Consider the following 23959-nt stretch of genomic DNA (forward strand, 5'->3'; position numbering starts at 1 on the left):
TTAAAGTTATTATTTATGACTGAGGAAGAATTTATTCACTTCATGTTCACACCAAACATTTCCTGCCCTTTAAATTGAATTCTAATACATTTGTTGTCCTCATTTAAATAAGCAAAACACGATGGGATCAGCCTGCTATCAGCTTGTGAAGTTTGTCTGCCGATATTGTAAACATTTCTCACTTGTCTGTTTGCTTACACCTCTACAAAAAAAAAAAAAAAAATTTGAAGTGAGTCGCTTCATGTTGCTCACTACTTGAACAAATCAGACTCCTGCCCGACAAGATTTGACACCTTTCCATCTGTTTCTACAGATCATGAAGGAAGTCTGTCGAGCTTTGGGGAATGCTGCTGCTGACGACAGTAAGCTGTTACTCCTCAGCTCTGTGGGGACAGTTTTCTGCAGTGGCCTGGAGCCCTCCTACCTCATAGGGCGTTTGTCCACCGACCGCAGAAAAGAGAGCAGCCGAATCGCCGAAGCCGTACGGTAAGACAGTACCTCAATCTTTCATGATATGCACTAGTTGTGGACAGAATCTGCACTCATCTCTCTGATACGCCTTTAGGGACTTTGTGTTGGCGTTTATCCACTTCAAGAAGCCGATTGTTGTGGCAATAAATGGGCCCGCTTTGGGCTTGGGGGCATCCATCCTGCCTTTGTGTGACGTAGTGTGGGCTAGTGAGAGAGCGTGGTTCCAAACACCATGTGCAGCCCTCCACCTCACCCCCTCTGGATGCTCCTCTTACACCTTTCCTCAGATTCTGGGTGTAGCTTTGGTGGGTCTTGGCTTCTATTCGGTCTGTTTTTATTTAAATAAACCACATGATTAGCTCATTTTGATAAGTGTAAGGATTGCTTGACGCACTGAAAAAAAAACCATCCTCTAACTGCAGGCCAATGAGATGCTGTTCTGTGGAAGGAAACTCACAGCACAAGAAGCATGCAGTCGAGGTCTGGTATCACAGGTTTTCTGGCCAACCACATTTAACCAAGAGGTGATGCTGCGCGTTAAGGAAATGGCATCATGCAATGCTTTGGTAAGGCTATAAGTAGAAAAACTTGTAAGAGTAACCTATTTGTGATACATAACCCTAATTAGCATCCTATTGCTTTTCTGTTTGTTCCCAAAGGTTTTAGAAGAGTCTAAATGCTTGGTGAGAAGCATCCTCATCTCAGTGCTAGAAGAAGTGAATGAGAAAGAGTGTCAGATGCTGAAGCAGCTGTGGTGTTCAACCAAAGGACTGGAGGCGCTCTTCAGCTACGTGCACAATAAGACCAGTGAAAAGTAACCATGCAGAGTCTGATGGACGAATCCGGTTGACTTGGGTCTGAGGCTGCCTGAGCAGGGATGATCGAGAAGAGGATGCTGGGATTTCCAACGCTACTGAAGCTCTTTGATTCACTCCATCGGAGAAGAGTGTCTGGACTTTTGTCTACTTGTCTCTCTAAAAACAAAATAAATCCCATCATCATCATTTTTTGTACTAGGGCTTCTCTTTGGACCCACTGTGTAATAACGTCCATGTTCTTTATGTAGGAGTCGGGGCCGGGTGTACATCACTTAGAAGCAGAGGAACTGTCGCCGAGTAATCTCACTGCAGATGATAAAGAAATCATATATGTTGTTAATATATTCATATATTTATTTCAGATGTATAAATTAGCTGTTTCCTGTATTTGAGCTGCATTTTTGGGGGGTTTTATTATGCTCACTTATGTCTTGAGCTGAAGGGTAAACCAAAGTCTGGTGAAGCAGTCTGTTTAGTTTTTGACATGCACTTTCACATTCACTCCCATGTATAAAATCTAAAAAAAAAAAACTAAAAAAAACCTACTGCTGCTAGTAAATCAGTCCGAGGGATTGTTCAAGAGTAGAGGTCAAGAAGTACCACAATTTGATAAAAATCATTAAAAGATGCCTAATGACCTAAATGTGGACATGTATAAGTATCAGCAAATAGACCACAATGATTCATACCGCTCAGAAATTTTGAGTTAAAGTTATTTTTATTCAACCAGGCAAATGGAAGCATGCATTTATTTATTTTTTAACAAAAAAAAAAAAACAGCACAATCCAGTTTAACTTAGACCATTTTCAAACAGCAAAATGTTATTTGGTATTGCATCAATTAAATTCTTCTTTTAACTGCTGACCAGCTTTTTTTTAAATTATTATTAATATTTTTTTTATGTTTTCACTGGTATTTTAACAAATTTTTCTTGTGATGAGCTGCAAGACTGAAGTTGGAAAGACTCCATCCCATCTGTGCCCTTCTCCTTAGCGCCCTCCACAGCAGTGACGTGCGGTGAGGTTCATAGCTGGTGAGGCACTGACGTCATCAGAATCAGATTTGATGCATAGATTGACAGCAGTTTACAGGTTATGTTTCACTTCTGCATCCTTACACATACAAACTGTAGCTCACAAAACACACATATTATCTCCTGCTTCGATTGAAAGTCCACTTGAGAAAACTTTTTTAGTGTTGTAATGTAGTTATCCATGTCGAAAGTCGGGATAAGCGAGAGGAAAAAAATCACTATCTCTATTATAATCTATCGCTGCACTTGACTTGCTTCCCGAATCGTTTAGCCTAGCTCGCTGTCACTTACTCGGCAGTTGAGGAGTGAACAAGACGAACGTCTGGGATCTTGAGCGCCCCCTGCCATGAGGCAAGAGAACTGCCTGCCTCACCTCGAACCTGTTCTCTGCCGTTTATAATCGCTCATTACACGAAACACGTTACACAAACACAGTTGGTGACAAAAAGCACTGTACATTATATACATAAGCTAAATTATTGGAAATAAGTTCACATATTAAATTTGTTTAAACCATTTTATTGACGCCGTACAGCAACATGCTCTCTCCGCTTAGCAGCCAGCGCAGAGCCAGGGGTTGCGCAATCCAAGGTGAGGCAGAGCTCGCTGCTGCCTCACCGGCATCGCTTCCAAGCATTTGAATGGGAAAATAAGAAAATTCAGCGATTTTGAACAAATAAAAATCGAAATTGGTGAAGCTACATGAAAAATAAATATTTTTTAGTACAAACCACCGGATGAATATAACAATTTAAATTACTTTATGATTATATATTTTCTTTCTTTCCATGATGGCTGGTGAGGCACTGCCTCACCTGCCTCCCCTGACCGCACGTCACTGCTCCACAGACTTTCTCAAAGATTACTTCCAATCAGAAGAAACTTGGTCAAATTAAAACATTACTTGAAATTTAATCCTGCCTCAGGTATAAATGAGTTTAGTTGTGCAAAGTAATCTTTAGTCAACATGTCTTCTTTCTTCTTTTCAGATTGCATAATCATGAGATATCTAAGTTATAATTGTTTGAAATGACATCTACCAAATTTTGGTGAATCTGAAAAAGTAACGATAAATAACACTAATTTGTCCAATTCCCCTTTAGCTGCACTTATCGCATCATACTCCAATAAATTGTTTGTGGTGTTAGAATTATCAGTAAAGATAAATAGTGTTGGGTTAATGGGGAGATGTGAAAGGTTTTTAATTGCTTGACACTCAATAACTAAAGTATTTTTTTAGGATGACTAAAAATGTAAAAAAACATAAAATAGAAAATGATAACAAAAAAAGAAATAAATAAATTAAAAAAAAAAAAAGCTTTGTCTTAGGATGTCAGTAAAAATGTCAAAATTCAACATTTGTCACTTGAGCCAGCCTGGTCCTGATCTGCATGTAACAATGGAGGATTTCATTGAATCTGATATTTTGCAAACTGTATTATATTAAGGGATCTATTTTTGCTTTACCAAAGTGTATATGTATGTAGGTCTGTGCAAGTCGTTTAGTAAGAGATGTTAATAATTTTACAGTGAAGAGGTATTTGCATGTAATATATCGTATTGTACGTACTTCAGGGTATGTTTTTGTAGCATTGTAATTATTTTTGTATTTATTTTAGATAATAATAATTAAGGTGGTGAAGTGTCATGTGGCTTCCCTTTGCTTTCAGTAGCACTGCGGCACTTTTCATCCGTCTTGGCCTAACTTATACGCCCCCTGACCCTTAGACAAATTCAGAGTAAAAACTGATTTTAAAAAAGTTTTTGTCTTGATTATTTTTATTGTAATTGATCAGAAGAAAGTCAATTTCTCATATTTTGTGTTTTGCTGAGACGTATGGATGAGGACAGCTTGAGAAAATGAGGTTTGTTGGATTTTAAACATAAAACTGTGTTATCTAATGACATAAAACTGGTTTTGTGTTTTGGTTATGGATTGAAGGGAATTATGCAAAATTTCATAAGTTTTTTTTTGTTGTTGTTGTTTTAGTTTAGTTTTGTTTTTTAACCAAATGACAAAAGCTGAATTTAAATTTTTAATCAAAGCGAGGAACATCACAGAACAATGACATTTTCCCAGAATTTAACAAGTAATTCCTGGGAGTTTGTAATCACTAAATGTGACTGTAAATATAAGTTGACAGAATATGATAAGATGATAGCTCTGAGATTAAGTAAGCAGGACCCTCATGCTGTGACTACTACATCAGAGAATGCAAATCACTACATTCTCGTGAGTTTCTGGCATATTGATTCTCTAAAATGAGGCTTTATCTATTTATTTCTTTATTTATTTTGTTTTATAAATGTATCCAAACTTGTCCATTTAGACACGTTTTTAACAGGACTTCAGATCTAAATGTTCATGTTCAAACTGCTTGATAACTGAAGACAATTGTTTGTTTCTTTTGCCCCATTGTTGATCATAAATGACCATATTCCCACCAAGTGTCTGAGTTGCTTTTGTTTCTTTTTTTTTCTTTTTTTTGCCATGTGTGTTTGGGTGTGTTTCATTCATATTTCATTTCTTTGTCTAAAAGCACGCCTTGCAGACTATTTCATAAGTTTTGGTGCTAAAATGCAGAATAAGTACAGTATATTTACAGCTCCATGCAGCAGTTTTTGTTGCATGATGTGTTGCTGGTACATTACTGCCATCTTCTGCTATGGATAGTGAGTTAAACAAAACTCAACCCCTCCCCTTCTTTTTTTTTTGTTCTCCAGTTTCTTTTAGCCATTCTACTATTTACTGCAGTGTGTTGGAATGCTTCACATAAGCCTGTGTGTCATTTTGTGACAGCTTTTAGTATTTTAGTTCCGCAGGTCAACCTGGAGGTACAATCTTTCCAGGAAAACAGCGCCAGCCCCGAGGCCCTTTCTCCCTGAGGGACCAATCAGAAGCACCACTTTGGCTGATGTTGTGAAGGTTTCCAAACCAGATTCCTTAAATACCTGCCCCGCCTTTTAGGTTTTAAACAAGGACTGCAAGGACATAACGTCATGTCCTTGCAGTCAATCTCCATATTTCATGAGTAGATGAACTACGGAGATATGATTATTTTTGGCCATATCTCTCTGCATGACGTCAAACCTGTACAGCACGGAGTCCAAAATGTGGTCTGTGGGTCATTTAGTGAAACAAATGAGGCCCTCGTTCATGTACGTTTCAAACAAAAATCTTTATTACTTAGATTTTCACTAATAAAATCTCAAAATTGGAAATTTTGGGTAATTTACAAAATGTTTCTCTCTTATTGCCAGGGTCATTTTTAACCTTTTAACAAATATGACCACAAACGTATTTTTACTCAGAAAGCATATTTGGATCATTGATTAAACTTGGCCAAGTACTTTAAGAATTTTCAAATAAATGCTTTTTGTTTTTGGTCAAATAAATCTGACATGTGCTTTAGATGGAAAAGCCAAGAGACAAAAAGCATGGACACAACATATCTGTTGCACATGTTCCTCCAATATGTCATTTTCTCCATTTTACAATCATTTATTCACAAAACTGCAAAGCATTTTAACTCTCCTGCCTAAGCCAACCTGCTCTTTTCTCAAGACCCGACTTGAATAATCCAGAGATCTGAAGCTACGAGCTCAAAGGCTTTTCCAAGAGGCTTTGTTCAAGGTAAAGGGCCAGAACCAGGATGATTGGACAATACTTATGATGGAACCTATAAAAGGTACCAGTAACTTAACCTTGCAGGTATCTCTTGAGTAAAATCCTGTGGGTTTTTCCTAGGCACAGTCCAAGGAAGCCGTGTGGGAATCCCTCCCTTAGTGGGGAGTGGATGGGTTTAGCTTGATGTTACTTGGTCTGTTATCTGATCCCTGACTGCCAAATTGAATGTGGTGTAACCTTTAATCTGTTTGGATTTTTAAAATTCAACTGTTCTCATCTCAGTCACACATTTTTAACATAATACAGGGTTTGATTTTCTGTGAAATGACAAATAAATACACAATTTTATATTATTCATACCTATTTTATCAGGTTTAGTCAATATCAGACCTGACTTTTATCAGTGCCACCCTTAACAGAAACTATTTTTAAAATTCCAACCTGCCTTAACATGTATCCCCTTATCTCTGTAAAAATGAAACTTGATTTCCTTTAGGCATCTTATTCCTTTGTTTTAGTGTGTTTTGAGATGTTGAATTTGACTTTTTATTTAAAACCAAAAAATCTGGAAACAATATAAATTCCCATTCAACAAACTTTCACAATAATAAACACCTTTTGTCAGCGCAGAGAGATTCCTGAGCGGTGTAGTCAACAAGTACAACGACTGAAAGCATCACTTAAAAATAATGTGAAAAGAAAAAAAAGGAATTCTAAGATCAATTAAACATTAAAGAAGAGAGAGAAAGACAGCGTTTATCTGAAAAGCTAGACTTTTTTTCTCCAACTGACCTGCATGTTTTGGTATCTGCTCTCAGAGCAGATTCCAATATTTACTCTATAATTAAAGAAACCAAACCAGTGGCATAACAACATAGTTTTGCAACGGATGATGATGCGATCAGCTGTAAATGATATTATAAACCACACTTCAAATTTGCAAAGAAACATAACCACCACTGTTCCTCTACGTTGACAGAAAATCAGTCATGGGAGCATTGGATACAGCCTCTTGTTCACTTTAACGTCCCAATATTTGTGGATGTATTAAAACTGCTTGGGTCCTTCCTTTATCCTCTTCCTCATTTCTTCTGCATGCTTCTTGCTGCGCTCTCGGTTTTCCAATCGCTATGAGATGAAGAGGAAACAGACACATGAGAAAAATTATTAGCAAAATAAATTATATACTGATACATAATTAACTAAAAACAAACTGACACACCTCTTTCTTCAGACAGTGACGCATGGCACGGTCCATGTCATTACATGTGCCAAAGAACTTCATGACATTGTGCTGACGGAGACATGAAAAGATTACATGGTTTAGGTAAGAAACGGGTGATGAGAAAACAAGGCAGAGAGCGGCTTACCTCTTTGTGGCACTGTCTCAGGAGGCTTATGAGTTCATTGCACTCGTCTGTGTGCAGGTGAGGTGAAAGGTCGGGGTGCATTCTGAGTTAAGGAACCACTGCAGCAACGCTGAAAACAACAAACAAAGGGGGCGCTAAGGATAAGACTACACATCTGAAAAGCACCACAAAACCTTCCCAGTTAATACTCTGGAGAAGCGTGGATGGTTCTCCTCGCTGTTTCCAGCATGACATTAACCACAGTACTGCTAGACGTCTTCTAAAGGATACTAATGCCTCCCCATCCCTCTCCTTCTTGATCTGTCATTGTGACGACCGACTTTGCCTGTTGACACTTACCTGAAGAAACATGAAGACATGAACATACAACACTGCATGCACCAAGTCATCAAACAAACGTGAAATGGGAGACATCACCTCATCCTAGTCAAAATAAACACACACATTAAGTGTGACTTTCCTCCGTTTCCCATTTAGCATGCCCGGATGTGACCCTGATGATAACCAGACCTTCTGGCAGCCCTTAACGTTATTTATTGCAACTCTCTTGTCCATTCAGCTGCTTTCCACATCATATTCCATCACCAACAGGTAACAGTGCCGGGATCAGGCAACGCGTACAAAGAAATTAGTATTTGCTGAGCTCCCAGTGAAATAAGGCTCAGCAACGAAGAGCACCCACACCTCCAAATGGAGCATGGTTGCTGTAAAAATGAATAATGTTAGGGGAGGGGGCTGTAATGAGTAATAAGAAGGCAGCAACAAATTTCTTGCCATCATATTAAAATTGCTTTTTTTCTAAAATTACAATTAGCCAGACAGAATAAGATGATCATGGAAATGTTGGGAGACTGCTGAGTGGGCTTATTTTGGTGTGAAAGAGGACTGAATATGAAGCTGAATGTCCATCACACACGCATGAGAAAAATGACAGTCACTATGAAGAGGCAGTTTAGGTGTGTTGATTGATGTCAAGATTGAATAAAAATAGAAATATCTGACAAACATATTTTACAATAGTGATATTAAATGGTGGATATCGTAGATCTAATTCCACCTTACTTACAAGTAGTACTAGAAATGTTTGACATTAGTTGTTGCTTATACAAATACATTATTAGTAGTAACTTTGTCCAGAGGAATAGTTAGTTTTGATCTTTTAACTTCTATTCTCACTAGCAGCGCAGTTATTAGGCCATTGGAGATTATAATATATCCTAGAACATACCGATGACATATTTTGTCCATCTACATTCATCGTAGAGATTTATAGTAGTAAGGAACCGGAAGAAGAGCCAAGGGTTTCTAGAATGCTGTAACTCTTGTAAGCTATTTGAAGACACTGATCACTGTCAGATGAATAAAACTTACCAGACATAAAGTTGTGTCATCTGACAACTTTCCCTGCACACCTCGATCTAATGTCAGGTTAACTAATAGGCCTTAGCTAAAGCAACACACACATTTACATTCACTAAACAATAGATTAACACTCCAAAAACAACAAATCTGTAACTTGCTGCAATACCTGGTCACGTTTAAGCATCTATTCTCAACGTTAGAACAAAAACAAGCACAATCTCCTTGAAAGACGTGGAACTGTAGGACATTGGAGATTCTAACAACGCTTTCATAACTTACGGCAGAAACACTGGGACAAAAGCAAACAACGAATCATCGTCCGAGTTTATTTAATTTTGACCAATCGTGTGCGTTTTATCAAGAAAAGGCGGGACTTGTTGTTTCAAAGGTTTGGAGGACATACAAGAGAACTATCTACTACTTGTATCCGAGTTTGCATTTCTTATGGTACAAGTTTAGATAAAAAGCAATATTTAATTTTGCTGTGGCATTTGAGATTGTTTATTTTTATTTTTCAACCTTTATTACAAAGTCGAACATTACAAAATGAAGTAAACAAAGGACAAATGAACGTAGTCAACAATGAACAATATAGCAGTTTTTACATTATGGAAATGTTGCGTGGTCTCATTTCATTCATAAATCAGCAAAAATATTTGTATTGAATTATAAAATATTAATTTGTTAATATGATTTTAGACAGTTAAATATGTAAATTAATCAAAATTGGTCTGCCTATTTGCAATAAAAAAAAACAATATTTTTTATTTTTTTATTTTTTTGTTCAAGCTTTTCATTCGTACTGACTTTAGTATCAACGGAAACGGGGCTGTTAAAGGCAATACTACTCCAACTCACCAGAGAGCGCTAACGCACACATAGAGCGCGTGTTGTTAGTTTCTGATTGGTTGGTTCATCCTGTCTGTGCCAGAGGCGGTTTGTTTGGAATGTCTCGGTAGCTCACAGTTGCTAACACGTCTGTTAAGCAGTACAAATACAGTTTTATAGTACGCAGATTGGGTTTTATTTGTTACCTAAGGAAATATGGATAATTCGGCGAAACACTTACTGCAGCGGCTGGTGCGACGGATCCCTGCTTCGATGCTTAAATCCACGGTGGACAAGTGGGGGCGTCTGACCGCAGAAAAGCGAAAAGCCTTAGATTTCACTCAGTCAAAATGGACCTTAACCCAAGAACTAGTCGCCCTTTGTGAGGTACATTGAAGCTTAATCTCTTGAATAAGATGTATGTATGTTCGTTTATGTTTTAAACACACTGTGGTGCGATTAAGCAACAGCAATTGTATGTAAATGTGACAGTAGTTCAATTGAACAACAATTGTTATTGTTTTTAATTGTTTATTTTCCTTAATAGGACAGTGGACTGACTGTAAAACACATCACAGAACTTGAGATGATATGTAAGTACCGTTCTTAAACTGTGGTTTTGACTTTGCGATACTTTTTCATGTATTATCTTGCAGAAACCTTTGTAAAAAAAAATGCACGCAGATTTTATCATTGAAAGAAAAATAAAACTTATTTTTTCTTTTCAGACACATCTGCTTCTTCTCCCTTTATGAAAATAATATTTAGATGGTGCATAGTGTTCAAAGGGAATTATTATTATTTATTTAACAGCCATTCATACAAACCTGTTGTAAAATTGTACCGATGTTTGAAGGAAGATGGACAGACTGTGTGTCTTTTTAAAGTTGGTTTTCCTGGATACAAACTTACTTAGTTCACCTGAATAACATAAAAACTCACTTTAGTTATAATGGGAGACTTTTTACCCATTAATACTACTAGATTTAGATTAGACAAATTATCAGCTGGTCAAGATCAGAAAGAGGCTTTTATTTCTCAAAAGAAAGTGAAGCAAAGCGGAACCCAAAAATACAGTCATCATAGTCAGCACTTCGGTACCGTTGTGTAGCAACATTATTTACTTTAAAGTCAAAGAAACATAACTTTTGGCAGTCTGAACACAATCTGCAACCATTGCTGTTAGTTATTTAATTATATGATTACAGTAAAACCTAATATTTAACTTTGGTTTCATTGTCTTAGATATCACTGAGAATCCAAACCAGGGAATGTGGCACACCTTCCAGCTTGTGGATCCTGAGGGTAGGTCAGAACAAGACTGTCCACCTTAAAACTTTAAAATATTAAAACCTGTTAGTCTGTTTTAATTTGTATAAAACGTGGAACTGACATTTCAATTGTTAATCTGCTAAAATCTAGGTCGTAATGTGCACCAGTATAAATATAATTTCAATATCACATATTTTATATATTTGCATTTTAAAAAGATGTTATGTTCATCCATAGTAAAGAAATATCATTTTGGGCATCTTTTGTAAAATATAGCTAATTTCTTTAATTTAAAGATGAGTAGACATTATACTGTGACCATAAACTTGGAAATTTACTGCTGAAACAATTGTTGTTCATACTTTTACATCCTCGAAATGAGATTTAACTGCTTTCTGTTTGTTTGTTTGTTTGTTTGTTTGTTTGTTTTTGTTCGTCTTTTTTTTTTTTTTGTTCCCAGATGATGCTCACTCTGTGGAGCTAATGCAGTTTAAGGAACAATTCAAATCCCATCTCAGAGAGCTCAAAAGAAATGTGAGCCTAAAAATGCTTCTGCAGTTGCATTTGTCTTTGACGTACTGTTTGAAATATCAGTGATGCCTTTTGATTTTGATCAAAGGTGTCGGTCAAAATTAAGAAGCACACAGACGAAGCTGTTTGGATCCGAGTCGCCTGGGGAGACGACTTATCTCGGCCCAACCACCTGAAGGCAACATATGTTGTTCATTATCTCCAGACCCCTTATGTTTTTGTGAATGCTTTGTCTTCAAAGCATAAGCCTCTGCTCTTGCAGGTGAGGTGAAAAACATTTATTTTGTGTGTGTATTTCAAGTACTTTCCATCTTCTAAAAGTGATTTTTGCTGCAGGCCTTGACTTTGTCCACTAGACATCAACAAATTAAGGCTGCTAACCTGAGTGGACAGAAACTGACCGCTCTCAGGGATCTGCTGATGAGGCAGTACCGACAAGTAAGCCAGCTTCCTCTGATGAGGTTACAAAACACTCCAGTAGTTGAAGCTTAATGTTATTTTTTGCCGGTTTCTTATTTTTAAGGGTTAAAAGAGTAGTTTCTACCACAAATTGACAATTCTGTTAGAGAATTATCTGATTTAACTTTTTCTCTTTCTTTAGGTGTTTCCAACAAAGTATCCCAGCCCTCTTGTAGAGAGTGATCAAAGCATTTCAAGTATGTTTGAGTGGAATTATCTGGCCTTCTGCACGCAATGTATTTATGTTGGATATCTTGCTTTTTTTAACTTTGCAATTTTGCTATTACGGGCTTGGTTGTGTACATTTAGAGCTGCGCATTGAAAAAGTCCAAGCTGAGGCATCAGCAAACCGACATCGAATGGCGGGAGAAACCTTCGGTGATGGGATGTTGCCTGCACTGCAGTCTGCAGTCTTTAAGGTAAAATGCACAATAATTGAATATAGGTCATGGTTCGACACAGAAATGTAACATTACTCATTCTTGCTTCTATTTGATTTTATTTTATTTTTTTCAGCTGGAAACAAAATTCAAAGACCCCACTAATGAAGCCATGACACAACGGGATGAGCCATTCATATGTAGTGTTAAATTTTCAAGTTCCAACCTCCTTGAGTCACTCAGACATTGTGCATCCTCAGGTACTAGAAGCGTATTAGTCACAGTCATAAAGAAAATGATACATTTAATATATATTTCGAAAACTTTTCTCTTTTTTCAGCACATGCAGTTCTCTAAATGTCCACAAGAGGGCACACACTTATTGTAGAAACCACCATGCTTGTTTGAGTCTAACTGAATGAGCCACGTCTTGTATTGATGAACTTACCATATTTGTAGAAAAACTTTCTTTTTATTTTAAAAGAAAATAAGTTGAGTTTTGCAGTTTTCTAGTGTCCGCCTAACTCTCCCTTGTGTTTTCTTCCACTTTGCAGGAATTGCCTCAACCCCTGTCACACCCTTGCTGTCATCTATTCCTCTAAAAGGAAGGAATTATTTTGTCATTACGGACAATGTTCCAACTGGTTAATCATAACTGTGCCAGACACAACCCTGATTTTAAATTGGCCCCTACTGGAATGACTCAAAACTCTTCCCACACTTTCAGGTAAATCCATAGACATTTTAGTTTAAACCAGACCACTTTAATAAGCCTCTTCTTTTTTATGCACCATATGTCATGTAAATCTGGATTTTTAAAGTTAGTGGCTTTTTTTTTTACTTTATGTTGTCAGGGGTAAGGATTGTACAATTAGTAATTGTTGTGTTACTCTTAGTTACGTTCTTGAAGATTGTCTTTTTAGTACCTCCTGCATAATACATACATATTGTATAATAAAAGGCTTTAAGTCCTCCTTTTTTAATCAAAACATTAGTTGTGCAGTTTTGGAAACTATATATATATATATATATATATATATATAAAGTTTTAAAGTTGTCTATTAAAGTGGTGTTTTTTGTTGGTTTTTTTGCATAATTTATATCTGAAACAAAACAAGCTCTCTCTAACCTTAAAACCATAATAATTGGAAAAAGTCACATTTTTATTTATGCATATTCTAATATCCGGAAGAAATAATGTAACATTCCAGTTTTATCTGTTATATAATGAAATTTAGATGTGATTTTGGATTTGCGTTGTTTTTAAGTGTAATAAAAAAGATATGGTTTTAAAACAAAACATTGTTTCCTATGTCCTATATTACTACAATATTAGCATATAAAGCAGATTTGGTTCCATTAATAAACTATGTATTGATGTTCCTTTATAGTATTACACCATGCATGTAAGGTAAATAATTTGTTTGTGACTCAATCACCAACTGCTTCCTCAGACAAGGTGAAAGATAAGGCCAACAGTAGCAGTTGTACATGAGAAAACTGGGTTGCTCATATAAACTTATGAAATAAATAAGCATCTGCTTTATTCAAGGCATTTTTCAAAAGTTTTGATCATGCAAAAAAGGTACAACGTATTAATGGAAAAATTTAAGTAACTACATAGGATCTCGTGTTTTTCAAAATAAATTATTAAAAGATCTGGAAATTTCTAAGAATTGCCCACTCTTTAAACTATTTATTATTTATTTAGTTAACATTTATGCTTTTAATTGGGGTCTAACTGAAAAAAGTCAGTCCTACTGTACAAAACGGAAGTTTGGAGGTTGTCATGGACGTGACGAAGCTCCGCTTTGTTAACGTCACCGTAGTAAGCCGTGATTGGCTGAGACGCCTTTCAGTCAAAGCTGAGGGGACGTTTGCCCCATGCTAAGGTCCCTTTCAGTCAAAGCGGAGGGACGTCATGCCCCTGTTCATTCAACGCTCCTGCTGGGGGGGCTCTATACGAAATAGAATGGACTGTCAACAGAGAAACATGGCCGTTTCTGTAACGGCCAAGGCAAATAGCAGGCAGAACTCGACGGCAGGCGGTGTGAAATACTGCGAGGAACCTATGCCGCAGTGTCGGGAAATAATAAAACCTACCATCATCGAGCTGACCAAAGAAGTTAGGACGAACATCCTCTGCACCGTGGAAGGATGTGGCAAGATTCTCCCCAACACACCTGCATTGAACATGCATCTGGTAAAGTCCCACCGAATAAAGGTGAGTAAAGCAGTACAGGTAAACATCCAAATGTAGCTTAAATGTGGAAATAAATGCAATGCTAATTTGGCTAACTCATGATGGAAAACGCCCAAAAACTGGAAAAACGCAAGTCATCCAACTTCGAATTAGCTAATTTACAGATGAGTAGTGACGAGATAACAAAAACTTCGAAGTTTTTCCAGTTTTATATGAGTAATGCTTATGTAGTGACAGTTTACCACTGGCTGGTTAGCTACATTTAAACTAGCTGTATGGGCTATCATGTGTTATGATTTATGTAGGTTTTTCTTTTCTTATCGCAGCCACTTTGTTAAAGAGGAAAATAAAAATCACACAAAAAAAACTACCGACCATTTTTTGTTTAATATACCTTATGTTACTTTCATAAAATGCACGTCTATGGTTTGCTGGTTGTACAAAGCAACAGAAACGTCAGCATTTAGTCATTATTATACTGTTGTGTGTTTGCTTTTATTGCTGGAATAGGTAACTTATAAACATGACTTATTTTTATTTTTTTTCTCTGTTTTATTTTTTATTTTTTTTACATATTTGTTAAATATTTCACTATTTTATCACAGTATGGTACAAGACAAATAATTTGAGAAACAGTTGAGCTCCTCCACCTCCTTCCAGTGGTCTTACTGCCATCTGCAGGAATGCCTTCTTTGGGTCACAAATAACCAATCACAGCCAGAAGGAAAGTTAACAGCCTTCAGCACCTACACACATGATTGTATAAGCACAGTATAACAGTATACAGGTATAATGATATACAACTTCCCTATTTCAGGTACAATAACAGATTACAAAAGTTTGAACAAGTAATTATTTACTTGATCAGACTTGCTCAGTTAGTTCGTGTTGTACTTAATGTCGATGCATTTAAATTTTAAGAGGGGAAAAAGTTAGTTTCTCAGAACTGACCAGTTACAGATCCTCAGTTGTCATGGGACAACTGGTTAATTCCAGTCTACGGTTAATCATTCATTGCATCTCTAAATGTATTGAAATATGTCTTGGTTATGATAAAATAATATGTAGCGTAACCACGAGGATCAGTCACCAGCCCAGCAAAGCCAAACGTCCCTGCAGTTAAGCATCATGGTCATCACAGATGAGTTTAAGATTTAAAATATTTTCTTTTAACCAGGAACTTTGTATCTAGCTGGAAAGCTTAATAAGACATGGTATAAAAACCATTATAATAATATATTTAAAAAAACTATGTTTATAATCATTTCAACAACAGTTAATTCCTTTCTCAGTAATCAATCAATAAAACCTTTACTGCCATTGGCAATCAAGTAATTCTGGTCAAGAAACATTTTATGTTTCCATTGGTATTTTTAACCAATCTCAGATGTTATGAACTCCAAGGTTTTAGGTTGGAAGAGTTCTTTTCCTTCACCCTAACATCTTGCTCGCTCTGCTGATTCTCTTCAGGACAAGGGTCACTTTAAAGTGTTACTGTTACGTCCAGTCTGAACAACTGTTTAACAAAATGTAAATAATACTTTAAATCTCAACATGTCAGCTGTATGAATACTTTGGAGCTGAACTCTGTCACCAGAGTTAAACAACAGAACAGAAATGTGTACGATCTGCCTTTTATATTAAAATCAGTGAGGACTAAGACGGCCTGTTTAATGTGAATAGTTGGCACTCTGTAAGGTGAACGTTGGTTTGATGAATAAAGTTTAAGTAGAGACAGTTTAAGCTCTTGGCTTAAAGTCAGACAAACGTTCTCACTGGATCGGACCTTTCTGTGGGAGGCTGTAATTCACTGTCTGCCCTCCATGAATGAAGTTCCTTTCTGGCAAAGCCTCCCCTTTGTCCAGCGACAGACTAAGCTCTTTGTTTAAAATAGGTGAAAGTGAGAATTTGAATTAGCACTTAGTGAATGTAGGCAGGCTGGAGAAGTTTTCAAAGAACCAGTAAACCCACTGGATTTGCCATGAAAACGCTGCGTTAGCCATATAAATGTGACGGACGGCGAACATTGTGGGTGTAGGCAAGTTTGGAAAAACATTAGATCAACTTTACTGACCTATTGTTTTGTTCCTGATGTTCACAATCTATGTAGTTAGTTTAAATGTTGTTAGTCTATCTACATTGGATTTTCAGATGAAAGAAAGGAGCAAACTGACATTTAATTAGAGTGAAGACTTGGAGACAGATCAATACGCTCCTTTGAGAAACTGCTATTAGTGGTGATAATGATAGTCCAGCGGTGATAAAGTTCTTGGATACTGCTGCTTCTCACTTTGCGCTTCTTTTTCTGAATTATTCATGACTTGAGGCTGCCAACCTGAGGTCTGGTGTTGGTATTTTCATAGAGGTAGATGGAATGGTTTGCTTTGACCAGACTCCTGGACATCTCTCAAACACTTAAAAAGCATGGAGTAGCTCCAGACTATTATTGCAACTCATAATTGTATTTTACAGTTTCTCAGAGGAGAAAAATGATCCCTGCAATCACTACGTAACAGTTGTAGCTCAGCTTGCTCTTTTAGCTGCATGCTGATGACAAATATTTTGACATTAAGTAGGCTTCGTCACTTAACCATAAGATGACGATTCCAAGGCAACCAGCAGGAAGAGCAACAGTTTTTCATGTGGGCTTTTTGCCCTCTCACTACTCGCTGATAAAGCAGGGGCCCTTTAATAACCATCCTCAGCTTGTCTTCTCCCTCTAGCGTTTCACCAGATGGAGATGACCTTGGCTGCTGAAAGATGACAGTATTTGTTGTGGCAGTGGTGCTGCCTGTTTATGATGTGTCAAATTCATTTAGCGAAGCTTCCTGGGGATATTAATCTGTTTTACTCAATAACGACTGAGGTACTTGAAATGCTTTAAAGAGAAGTCACGATGGCAACAAATCTTGAAAAAAAATACTAAATGTTTTATGTGTGGCACTTCAAATATTTTTGCTTTCATATCTGTTACAGCTAATGATCTGAAAGTTTTTCAAGTCATACTCTGAGTTGCCAACTAAAAAATGTAAGTTCAAGCCAAAGTAAACGTACTTCTCAGAAATGGTAATAAAAATTGTGCTTGATTGATTCTTTAGGTAATGTAACAAAGAATCTTATGTCTTTGGAAGCAGTTTATTTTATCTTTAAAGGTGCCATATTATGGTAAATTCTCTTGTTTTTGCAAAAAAAAAAATGTAAGGAACATGTTTTATATAGCCCATAGATAGCCCATAGATATATCATAACCTGCTCAAGGAATCCTCCTAGCTCACCTTCAAGAGATGCCTAATTATAAGAAAAATGCTTATATGGGTTGTAGATAATTTAACAATGTACTTATTTAATTAAAAAGGGGCTTCAGACTGTAGTAAAAGTACACAGAGTCACCACTGGCGTGTCCTCCTCATGCCGGTCACTAGCTTGGTCACACTCTTCTTAGGGATGTCATGCCGTTTCTCAACCAGCATTTGTGACAATTCAGTCAATGTGCTCACTGTGTTATAGAGTATTTATTGTAAAGAAACATTGTTACATCAATGAAATGATCAACTACACCCAATTTGTACATTTTGAACTAAGTGTACTTGGTTTCATTTTAACTTCTTGTTAACTTTGCAGTCTTAAAGTGCCTTAAATCCTGCTGCATTTGTCGAATCAGAATCAAATGTCTCCGTTGAAGATCTTTAATGTGTAAAAAAAATGCAACAATTTTAAATGTCTTTGTTTTTGTTGTCTTTTGGCCTTTTGCTGTGACTAACCTCTTCAGGATGGAATTGTCAACCCCACAGTCAGAAAGGAGATGAAGGGCTCACAAAAACTTTACTGCTGTCCCATCGAGGGCTGTCCCAGGGGCCCCAACAGACCTTTCTCACAGTTCTCCCTGGTTAAGCAAGTAAGAACTTTCACCCTAAAAATCCAATGATTTAATAGCCTCTTTGTACCTTTCTAAAAAAACTATATTAACCCATTGGTGTTGAGAATCACTAAAAAAAGTTTCCTCCACTTTTACACAAGACAAAACAAAAGAACAATAGCATGGGGCTTTTGTTCTTTCAGATGGTCGGATTGTTTAGATCAGTTAAGTTTCAAACAATTAAATATTTGAGTTGTTTGATTTTTACCACAAACAATTTATTTAAGATGTCTTCTCAGGTTCGCTGAAAACTTGAAGAGGTATCTACATCTGCCAGGTTTTGCAGTGACTATTTTAGTAACAAGACTTCCTTATATAAATTTAATGTTCCATATTTACTTAGGCCTCTAATAATTTATGTAGTTACCAAATGTAGTTCGCCACTATCATATCATACCACAGGGCCATCAAACCATCTCTCTAATATTTAGTAGGTCTCTATTAATCTGCCAACACATCATTCTTGTTTGAGGCACATCCTGTGAGTTTCAGGGTGGGCTCTCTATGCACCCTGCAGGCAGTCGTTCACTTTGGGATTTGGGGATTTAGGAAGTCAGGCCAATTGCTTGGACTCTTTGGCATTTGCACTGAGTCCATATTGTATGGATAGTTATATTCTAAAAGAGAAAAAAAAAAGACATGCCTAGTACAGCATGTTGCCTTGTTATGGGAAGCTGTTGCCATGAGGGATTGTGCTTTGCCTTCAGCAGCATGTAGGTGGGTGGCATCCTCATGAATGACAGAAGCAACGATTCCCCCAACAGATTGTCATGTAATAATCATTGTTCTTCTTTTTTCCTGTTGGTTTTTGTCCTTCTGTTAATAAAGCTTTTTTCTTTTTTTACTTTAATATGTGTCATTGTAGCATTACATGAAGATGCATGCGGAGAAAAAACACAAGTGCTCCAAATGTAACAACGGCTACAGCACAGAGTGGGACCTGAAGAGGCACATCGAAGACTGTGGGAAGACCTATGAGTGTACATGCGGCTGCCCCTATGCTAGCAGAGCTGCTTTGTTGTCTCATATCTACCGGACTGGTCATGAAATTCCTACAGAACACAGGCATGTAAAAAAAGAGAGCAAATGGGATACTATTATACTCATGGTTTATTTATTAATTGCTCTTTACCTAACTGGTTTCTCTTGGTTTACAGAGTTCCTCCTGTAAAAAAGCGGAAGATGGACAAACTTCTGAGTGTTTCTGAAAAAGTGAAGGTTTATGATTCTACTGTTCAAATGACGCCCGCCGCTAAAGAAGCGACGGAGACTGCTCTCCCCTCTGATTCAGCTGTGTACATCCTAGAGCCAACGAACCAGAGCTCTAACCCCCACAAGGGTCTCCAGAAGTTGCTCCTTCCAAAACCCAAGATGGCTTTAGTCAGCGTTCCAGTTATGCAGCTGGCCCATCTGCCTGTCCTTCTTCCGTCCACAGAAGGTGGCCCTCTGAGGTCTGTAGTGCTTGCAGTAGACAACCAAGGCTCTGTGAGCACTCTTCAGCTCCTGCCACAAACCCCAGGAGCGGTCCTGCCCCAACTCGATGTAAAAAGTTTAGCTTTCAAGGATTACATGCCCTCTTCACGTTCTAGCCAAGGTCCTATCAGCACAGGGGTCCAGGTCAATCTGGATCCTGCGAGTACAGACGACTCGGGCGGGGGCGTGGCAGGGCAGCGCGGAAGAAGCACCTCTACCAACATACAGACGGACAGGTCCTACTTGTCAAAAATGCCTCCAGTGGCCGGAGAAGGAATTGGACTGTGTTCTGTGAGCGAGTCCTCAGTTTCATCCTGCTCCCAAACAGACATTAGTGTGAGTGCCCAAGTCCTCCTGCCAGTAAGTGTTGAAACTCAAACATTCGTTTCCAGAGCCAAATCCACATCATCTGTTGGAGCTCAGACTGACAGTCAATGCTTGACTCAAATTACTTCGCCCTGCTCATCTGTGCTGCCTTACAAAACTAAGCAGACACAGACATATTTTGCAATGCCACAACTGGAAGAGAAGGCTCAGGAACAGGCCGCAATGTGCTCCGATCTGTTTGAGAACGACTCTCTCAGCGTTTCTACCCAAACATGTGCAGATATAAGTGAGACCCTCAACGCTGCTGGAAGCAATCTATACGAGGACTCAAAGTCAGTGGGTGGTTTGTGTTTTGGAGTGCAGACACATGATCTTGGTGGAAGCAACATGGCGGATAATCAGACCCAAACAATAACCCTTTTAAATGACCTGGAGAACATTTTGTCTGATCACCAGGTCATCACAGAGGCCTCTGCTGGCTGTGAGTCCGGCCCAGGCTCTGTTCAGGAGCAGCACAATGGGATAGACTTTGACTTTGAGGAGTTTCTTAATGCTGTGCACATTCAGACCCAGACGGAGGAGAGCGAACTGGGTGTCCTGGGTGGTGACACACCTCTGGGATCTCTAGACATTCAGACTCAGACTGATTTCCTCCTCATGGATGAACTGGACCAAAGTGAAGGACAGAGCCGGTCTCAAGCCAGCGACCTTGAGCTATTTGACACTCAAACTCAGACTGACCTCAACTTCCTACTAAATACTGGCATGCCCTTGAGCAACATCCTGCGACATTCAAGCTTTTCCATAAGCACAGAGTCCTCAGATACTGAAACACAAACCGATCTCCCCTCATTTGCAGGAGGACCTTCCTCACAGGCCCACACAGGTCAGGGTGAGCATGGAAGGATGCTGAACAGCACAGAAACCCAGACCATGACCAGTCAGGCAGAGGGCCTGGGGCACCTTTTCCTGACTAGCAATGAAACACAGACTGTAATGGATGACTTCCTGTCAGCAGACCTGGCATGGAACATGGAGTCGCATTTCAGCTCCGTGGAAACCCAAACATGCGAGGAGCTTTGTGCTCTCTTTCAGCACTCTGACAAACCGAACAGCTGAAAAGCCTCGCAGGGAAGTTTTCCCCATGCCGCTTGGAGAACAGCGTTATGATATACCGTTTTCTTCTAGGGGAATGAGTCTGTGTTGCTCTAGTAGCCGTTCGACCATTCCAGAGGGGGCGTCACTTCCGGAGCATTTCCAGGTCTACATCCTGACACGGGGCTCCTGCACAGTCTGGAAAAAATACAGGATTTTATTTGACCATTTTGCAGGTCTGGAGAAGTATGAAAAGAAGAACGCAAAGGATGGGAAATGTTTGATTTTCTTCTTCTTTTTTCCTGTCTTTATTTTCTCATTTTTAACTTTCAAAAGGACATAAATCCAATTATGTTTCATGAACGCTGTGGCTTTTGCATTTGTTTGTTTTTAAATGACTTTCTTTGTCTTTGATTTACCACGCAAGAGCTTGATGTACAATTCATCCAGCATTCAGAAATCAAAACAGGAGTCATTTTTCAGACATCAGAAAACTTCCAATTTATGTTTTAATACAACAAAAAGAAATGCCACACAGAATCCAGTTTCAATACTGTGTCAGGATGTGTGGAACCTATAAATAAGGTTTCTATCCAAGATCTTCAAGGTTGATGATTTTGTGTTCGAATGTCCAGAATGCTATAAAAAGTAGAATAAACTCTGGAAATTTGAGTCTGGAAAAGTATGAAATTTCAAAATGAAAAATATGTAGAAACCCTGCTGATAGCTTTGGTGCACTTTATTAGATCAGTGGGCATGATTTATTAGCTCCTGTGACAGTTTACATATTTATTTGCACACAGAGTAACATGTTGTATGTGTTTTGTCTGAAATGCCATTTCACCCGTATATTTCCACCGCGAGTGATTTGTGACGTCGAGTCTTTTACAGTTTAGTTTTTAAATTACCAGGTGTTAAAGCTTCTTGAACTCCTTGCATCTCGGCAGTATAGGATGCAACAACATACATTGTTTACATTTAAAAAGCGCATGAAACCTTTACGAGGTTGGCCGCACAACACGGCTGTCTTATTTGAAGTTACTGTCGGCCTAGGGAAGGCTGTACGCTCTGCTTTACATGCTCTAACATTTGAAGTTTATGAACGACATGACCAATGTCTTAAGTTAATTTTCCTCTTAAACACTAAGCTTGCCTTGACATAACCGATCTTTGCTCCAAGCAGCTACAATAAATTTAAAATACACAAATATGCATTCATCTGTGGCACAAGTTTAAAAAAGTAATTGTTGAATAGTAGTGAGTTTTTGCACACTTCTTTTTTTTTTTTTTTTTATTTAAATGTGATTGTGACGTTTAATGTTGTGGGAAAACTAAAACTTTACTTTTTGTTTCTTGTAGGTAATCGCTCCAAGTCATTTAATGGGCTTGGCTGTCATTGTCTTTGACTTATTCATTAGCTGGGTGTAAGTTTATACAGTAGCAGCACTGCGTGCTGAAGCAATCCTGTATTCTGTATTACTGTGCTGTAAACGGAGAGTTAGATCTAGGATTAGCACTGTTACTGTATGTTTACCACCGGATAGACTGAAAGTAGTGATATCCTTGAGATAACTTTTTAATTCTGTCTTGTTCAAAAGTGGCAAAATTTTTTCTTTTTAAATACTATTGAACTTTTTACCTCACCGCAGAATAGATTATGTTTTAAAAGAGAACTTAACCTCATAGGCCTTTTTTTGTTTTGTCTGTGCCTTAATTCTGGTATTAACTTTGGTTTTGTTTCATAATAATTTGCTGCTTTTAGAGAAAACACGGATTACAAGCATATTTACAACATTCATTTGTCCCTACATTGCATGTCTAATTAATTCAGGAGGAATGCTATCATCATGGTTGCATGATGTACCAAAATATTTCTGGTTGGATTTGATCATTTCGTCATGTGAAATGATTGCTGTTCGGCACGTTATTTCAATAATAAGATAAGTTTCCATCTTATTATTTAATGGGTAAGTAGTTTTGTTGTTACACTTTAAAAACAATTGGAAACAAAAGAATGTATAGAAAATAGCACAGTGTCTAAATGTACCATACTCATTTAAATTTTTTTGCACAACATCCTAAATGATGATGGACATTTCCCTGTCTTAAGTTTTTTTCTTTGTGACATTGTAAATTTGACTATTTATTGTTTTGAGATCTTGACTTCTAGTTTGTGGTTTTTGAATTCAGAAAAACACAGCATTGCTGTTTCCAGCTTTAGTGGAACAGACAAATGCCTTGCTTTAGAAAGAATATGTTTAATCTTTGTTGGTCTTAATTGTCAGCAACAGTATTTTCTCCCCGTTAAAGGAGTGCATGCACAATTTATGTTTAGAGGAATTCAGCTTCAGTTGCCTCAATGCGTAGTTATCGGTTGCCTTGATTATTTGTTGAAGCTACTCTTCAGTTGTCAATAAATATTGGAAAAAATTTGTGTGATCTTTTTTCAAAAGTTTAAAAAAGCCATAAAAAGCTTTGTGAGAGCTTCATGTTAAAGTAGTTGACTGATGCACAATGGAAACCATACAAACAAATGATTTAACAGGGTTGTAGTGCAAAAATTTGAATTACTGAAATTCCAACCTAGTCTAGAATTGAATATGCTCTTAATATTGTGCATATTCAATTTTAGACTGTTGGGTATTGCTGCTCTAGGTGAAACTCAACCTTTAAAAATCTGATTTATTATGTCAGTAACTCAATTCAAAAAGTCAAACTTGAGTTGTATGTCACACACTGATTTTTTATTTTTTTTTCAGTATTACTGGTCATTTTCATTATTTGGCTTGTAT

General features: G+C 37.7%; 4 protein-coding genes across 9 annotated transcripts in view; 3 read left to right on the forward strand and 1 right to left on the reverse strand.

The window, feature by feature from the left end:
• LOC122842930 (chromodomain Y-like protein 2) overlaps positions 1-2286 on the forward strand; it is a 38497-nt gene extending 36211 nt beyond the window's left edge. For both annotated transcript variants that reach the window (XM_044137239.1, XM_044137247.1), the window contains exons 4-7: positions 314-486; positions 566-776; positions 894-1037; positions 1131-2286. In XM_044137239.1, the coding sequence (XP_043993174.1) occupies positions 314-486; positions 566-776; positions 894-1037; positions 1131-1289 (687 nt within the window). In that variant the 3' untranslated portion in view covers positions 1290-2286. The remainder of the gene's footprint in view (positions 1-313; positions 487-565; positions 777-893; positions 1038-1130) is intronic.
• Positions 2287-3635: 1349 nt separating this feature from the next.
• cmc2 (C-x(9)-C motif containing 2) lies at positions 3636-9001 on the reverse strand. Of its 5 annotated transcripts, XM_044137268.1 has the most exons (6): positions 8850-8967; positions 8693-8768; positions 7592-7660; positions 7322-7392; positions 7174-7245; positions 3636-7079 (listed from the first exon to the last, which is right to left on the reverse strand). In XM_044137268.1, the coding sequence occupies exons 2-6, from the start codon at positions 8697-8699 to the stop codon at positions 6999-7001; spliced, it is 300 nt and encodes a 99-aa protein (XP_043993203.1). In that variant the 5' UTR covers positions 8700-8768; positions 8850-8967; the 3' UTR covers positions 3636-6998. The 5 variants fall into 5 exon arrangements, with proteins under 5 accessions (XP_043993203.1, XP_043993222.1, XP_043993195.1 ...); XM_044137287.1 differs by lacking the exon at positions 7592-7660 and having other exon boundaries at positions 7322-7430; XM_044137260.1 differs by having other exon boundaries at positions 8693-8956.
• A 545-nt stretch (positions 9002-9546) lies between these two features.
• cenpn (centromere protein N) lies at positions 9547-13462 on the forward strand. The gene is made up of 10 exons (XM_044137310.1): positions 9547-9898; positions 10059-10104; positions 10757-10816; positions 11244-11317; positions 11403-11576; positions 11651-11752; positions 11916-11970; positions 12083-12192; positions 12290-12413; positions 12708-13462. Exons 1-10 carry the CDS (start codon positions 9728-9730, stop codon positions 12800-12802), a joined length of 1011 nt encoding a protein of 336 aa, XP_043993245.1. The 5' UTR covers positions 9547-9727; the 3' UTR covers positions 12803-13462.
• Positions 13463-13966: 504 nt separating this feature from the next.
• On the forward strand, positions 13967-23592 carry atmin (ATM interactor). Its single transcript, XM_044137320.1, has 4 exons — positions 13967-14377; positions 18126-18251; positions 19138-19337; positions 19430-23592. Exons 1-4 carry the CDS (start codon positions 14075-14077, stop codon positions 21189-21191), a joined length of 2391 nt encoding a protein of 796 aa, XP_043993255.1. The 5' UTR covers positions 13967-14074; the 3' UTR covers positions 21192-23592.
• The last annotated feature ends 367 nt before the right edge of the window (positions 23593-23959 follow it).

The sequence above is a fragment of the Gambusia affinis genome, linkage group LG02 (assembly GCF_019740435.1).
Source record: "Gambusia affinis linkage group LG02, SWU_Gaff_1.0, whole genome shotgun sequence".
Taxonomy (NCBI): Eukaryota; Metazoa; Chordata; class Actinopteri; order Cyprinodontiformes; family Poeciliidae; genus Gambusia; species Gambusia affinis.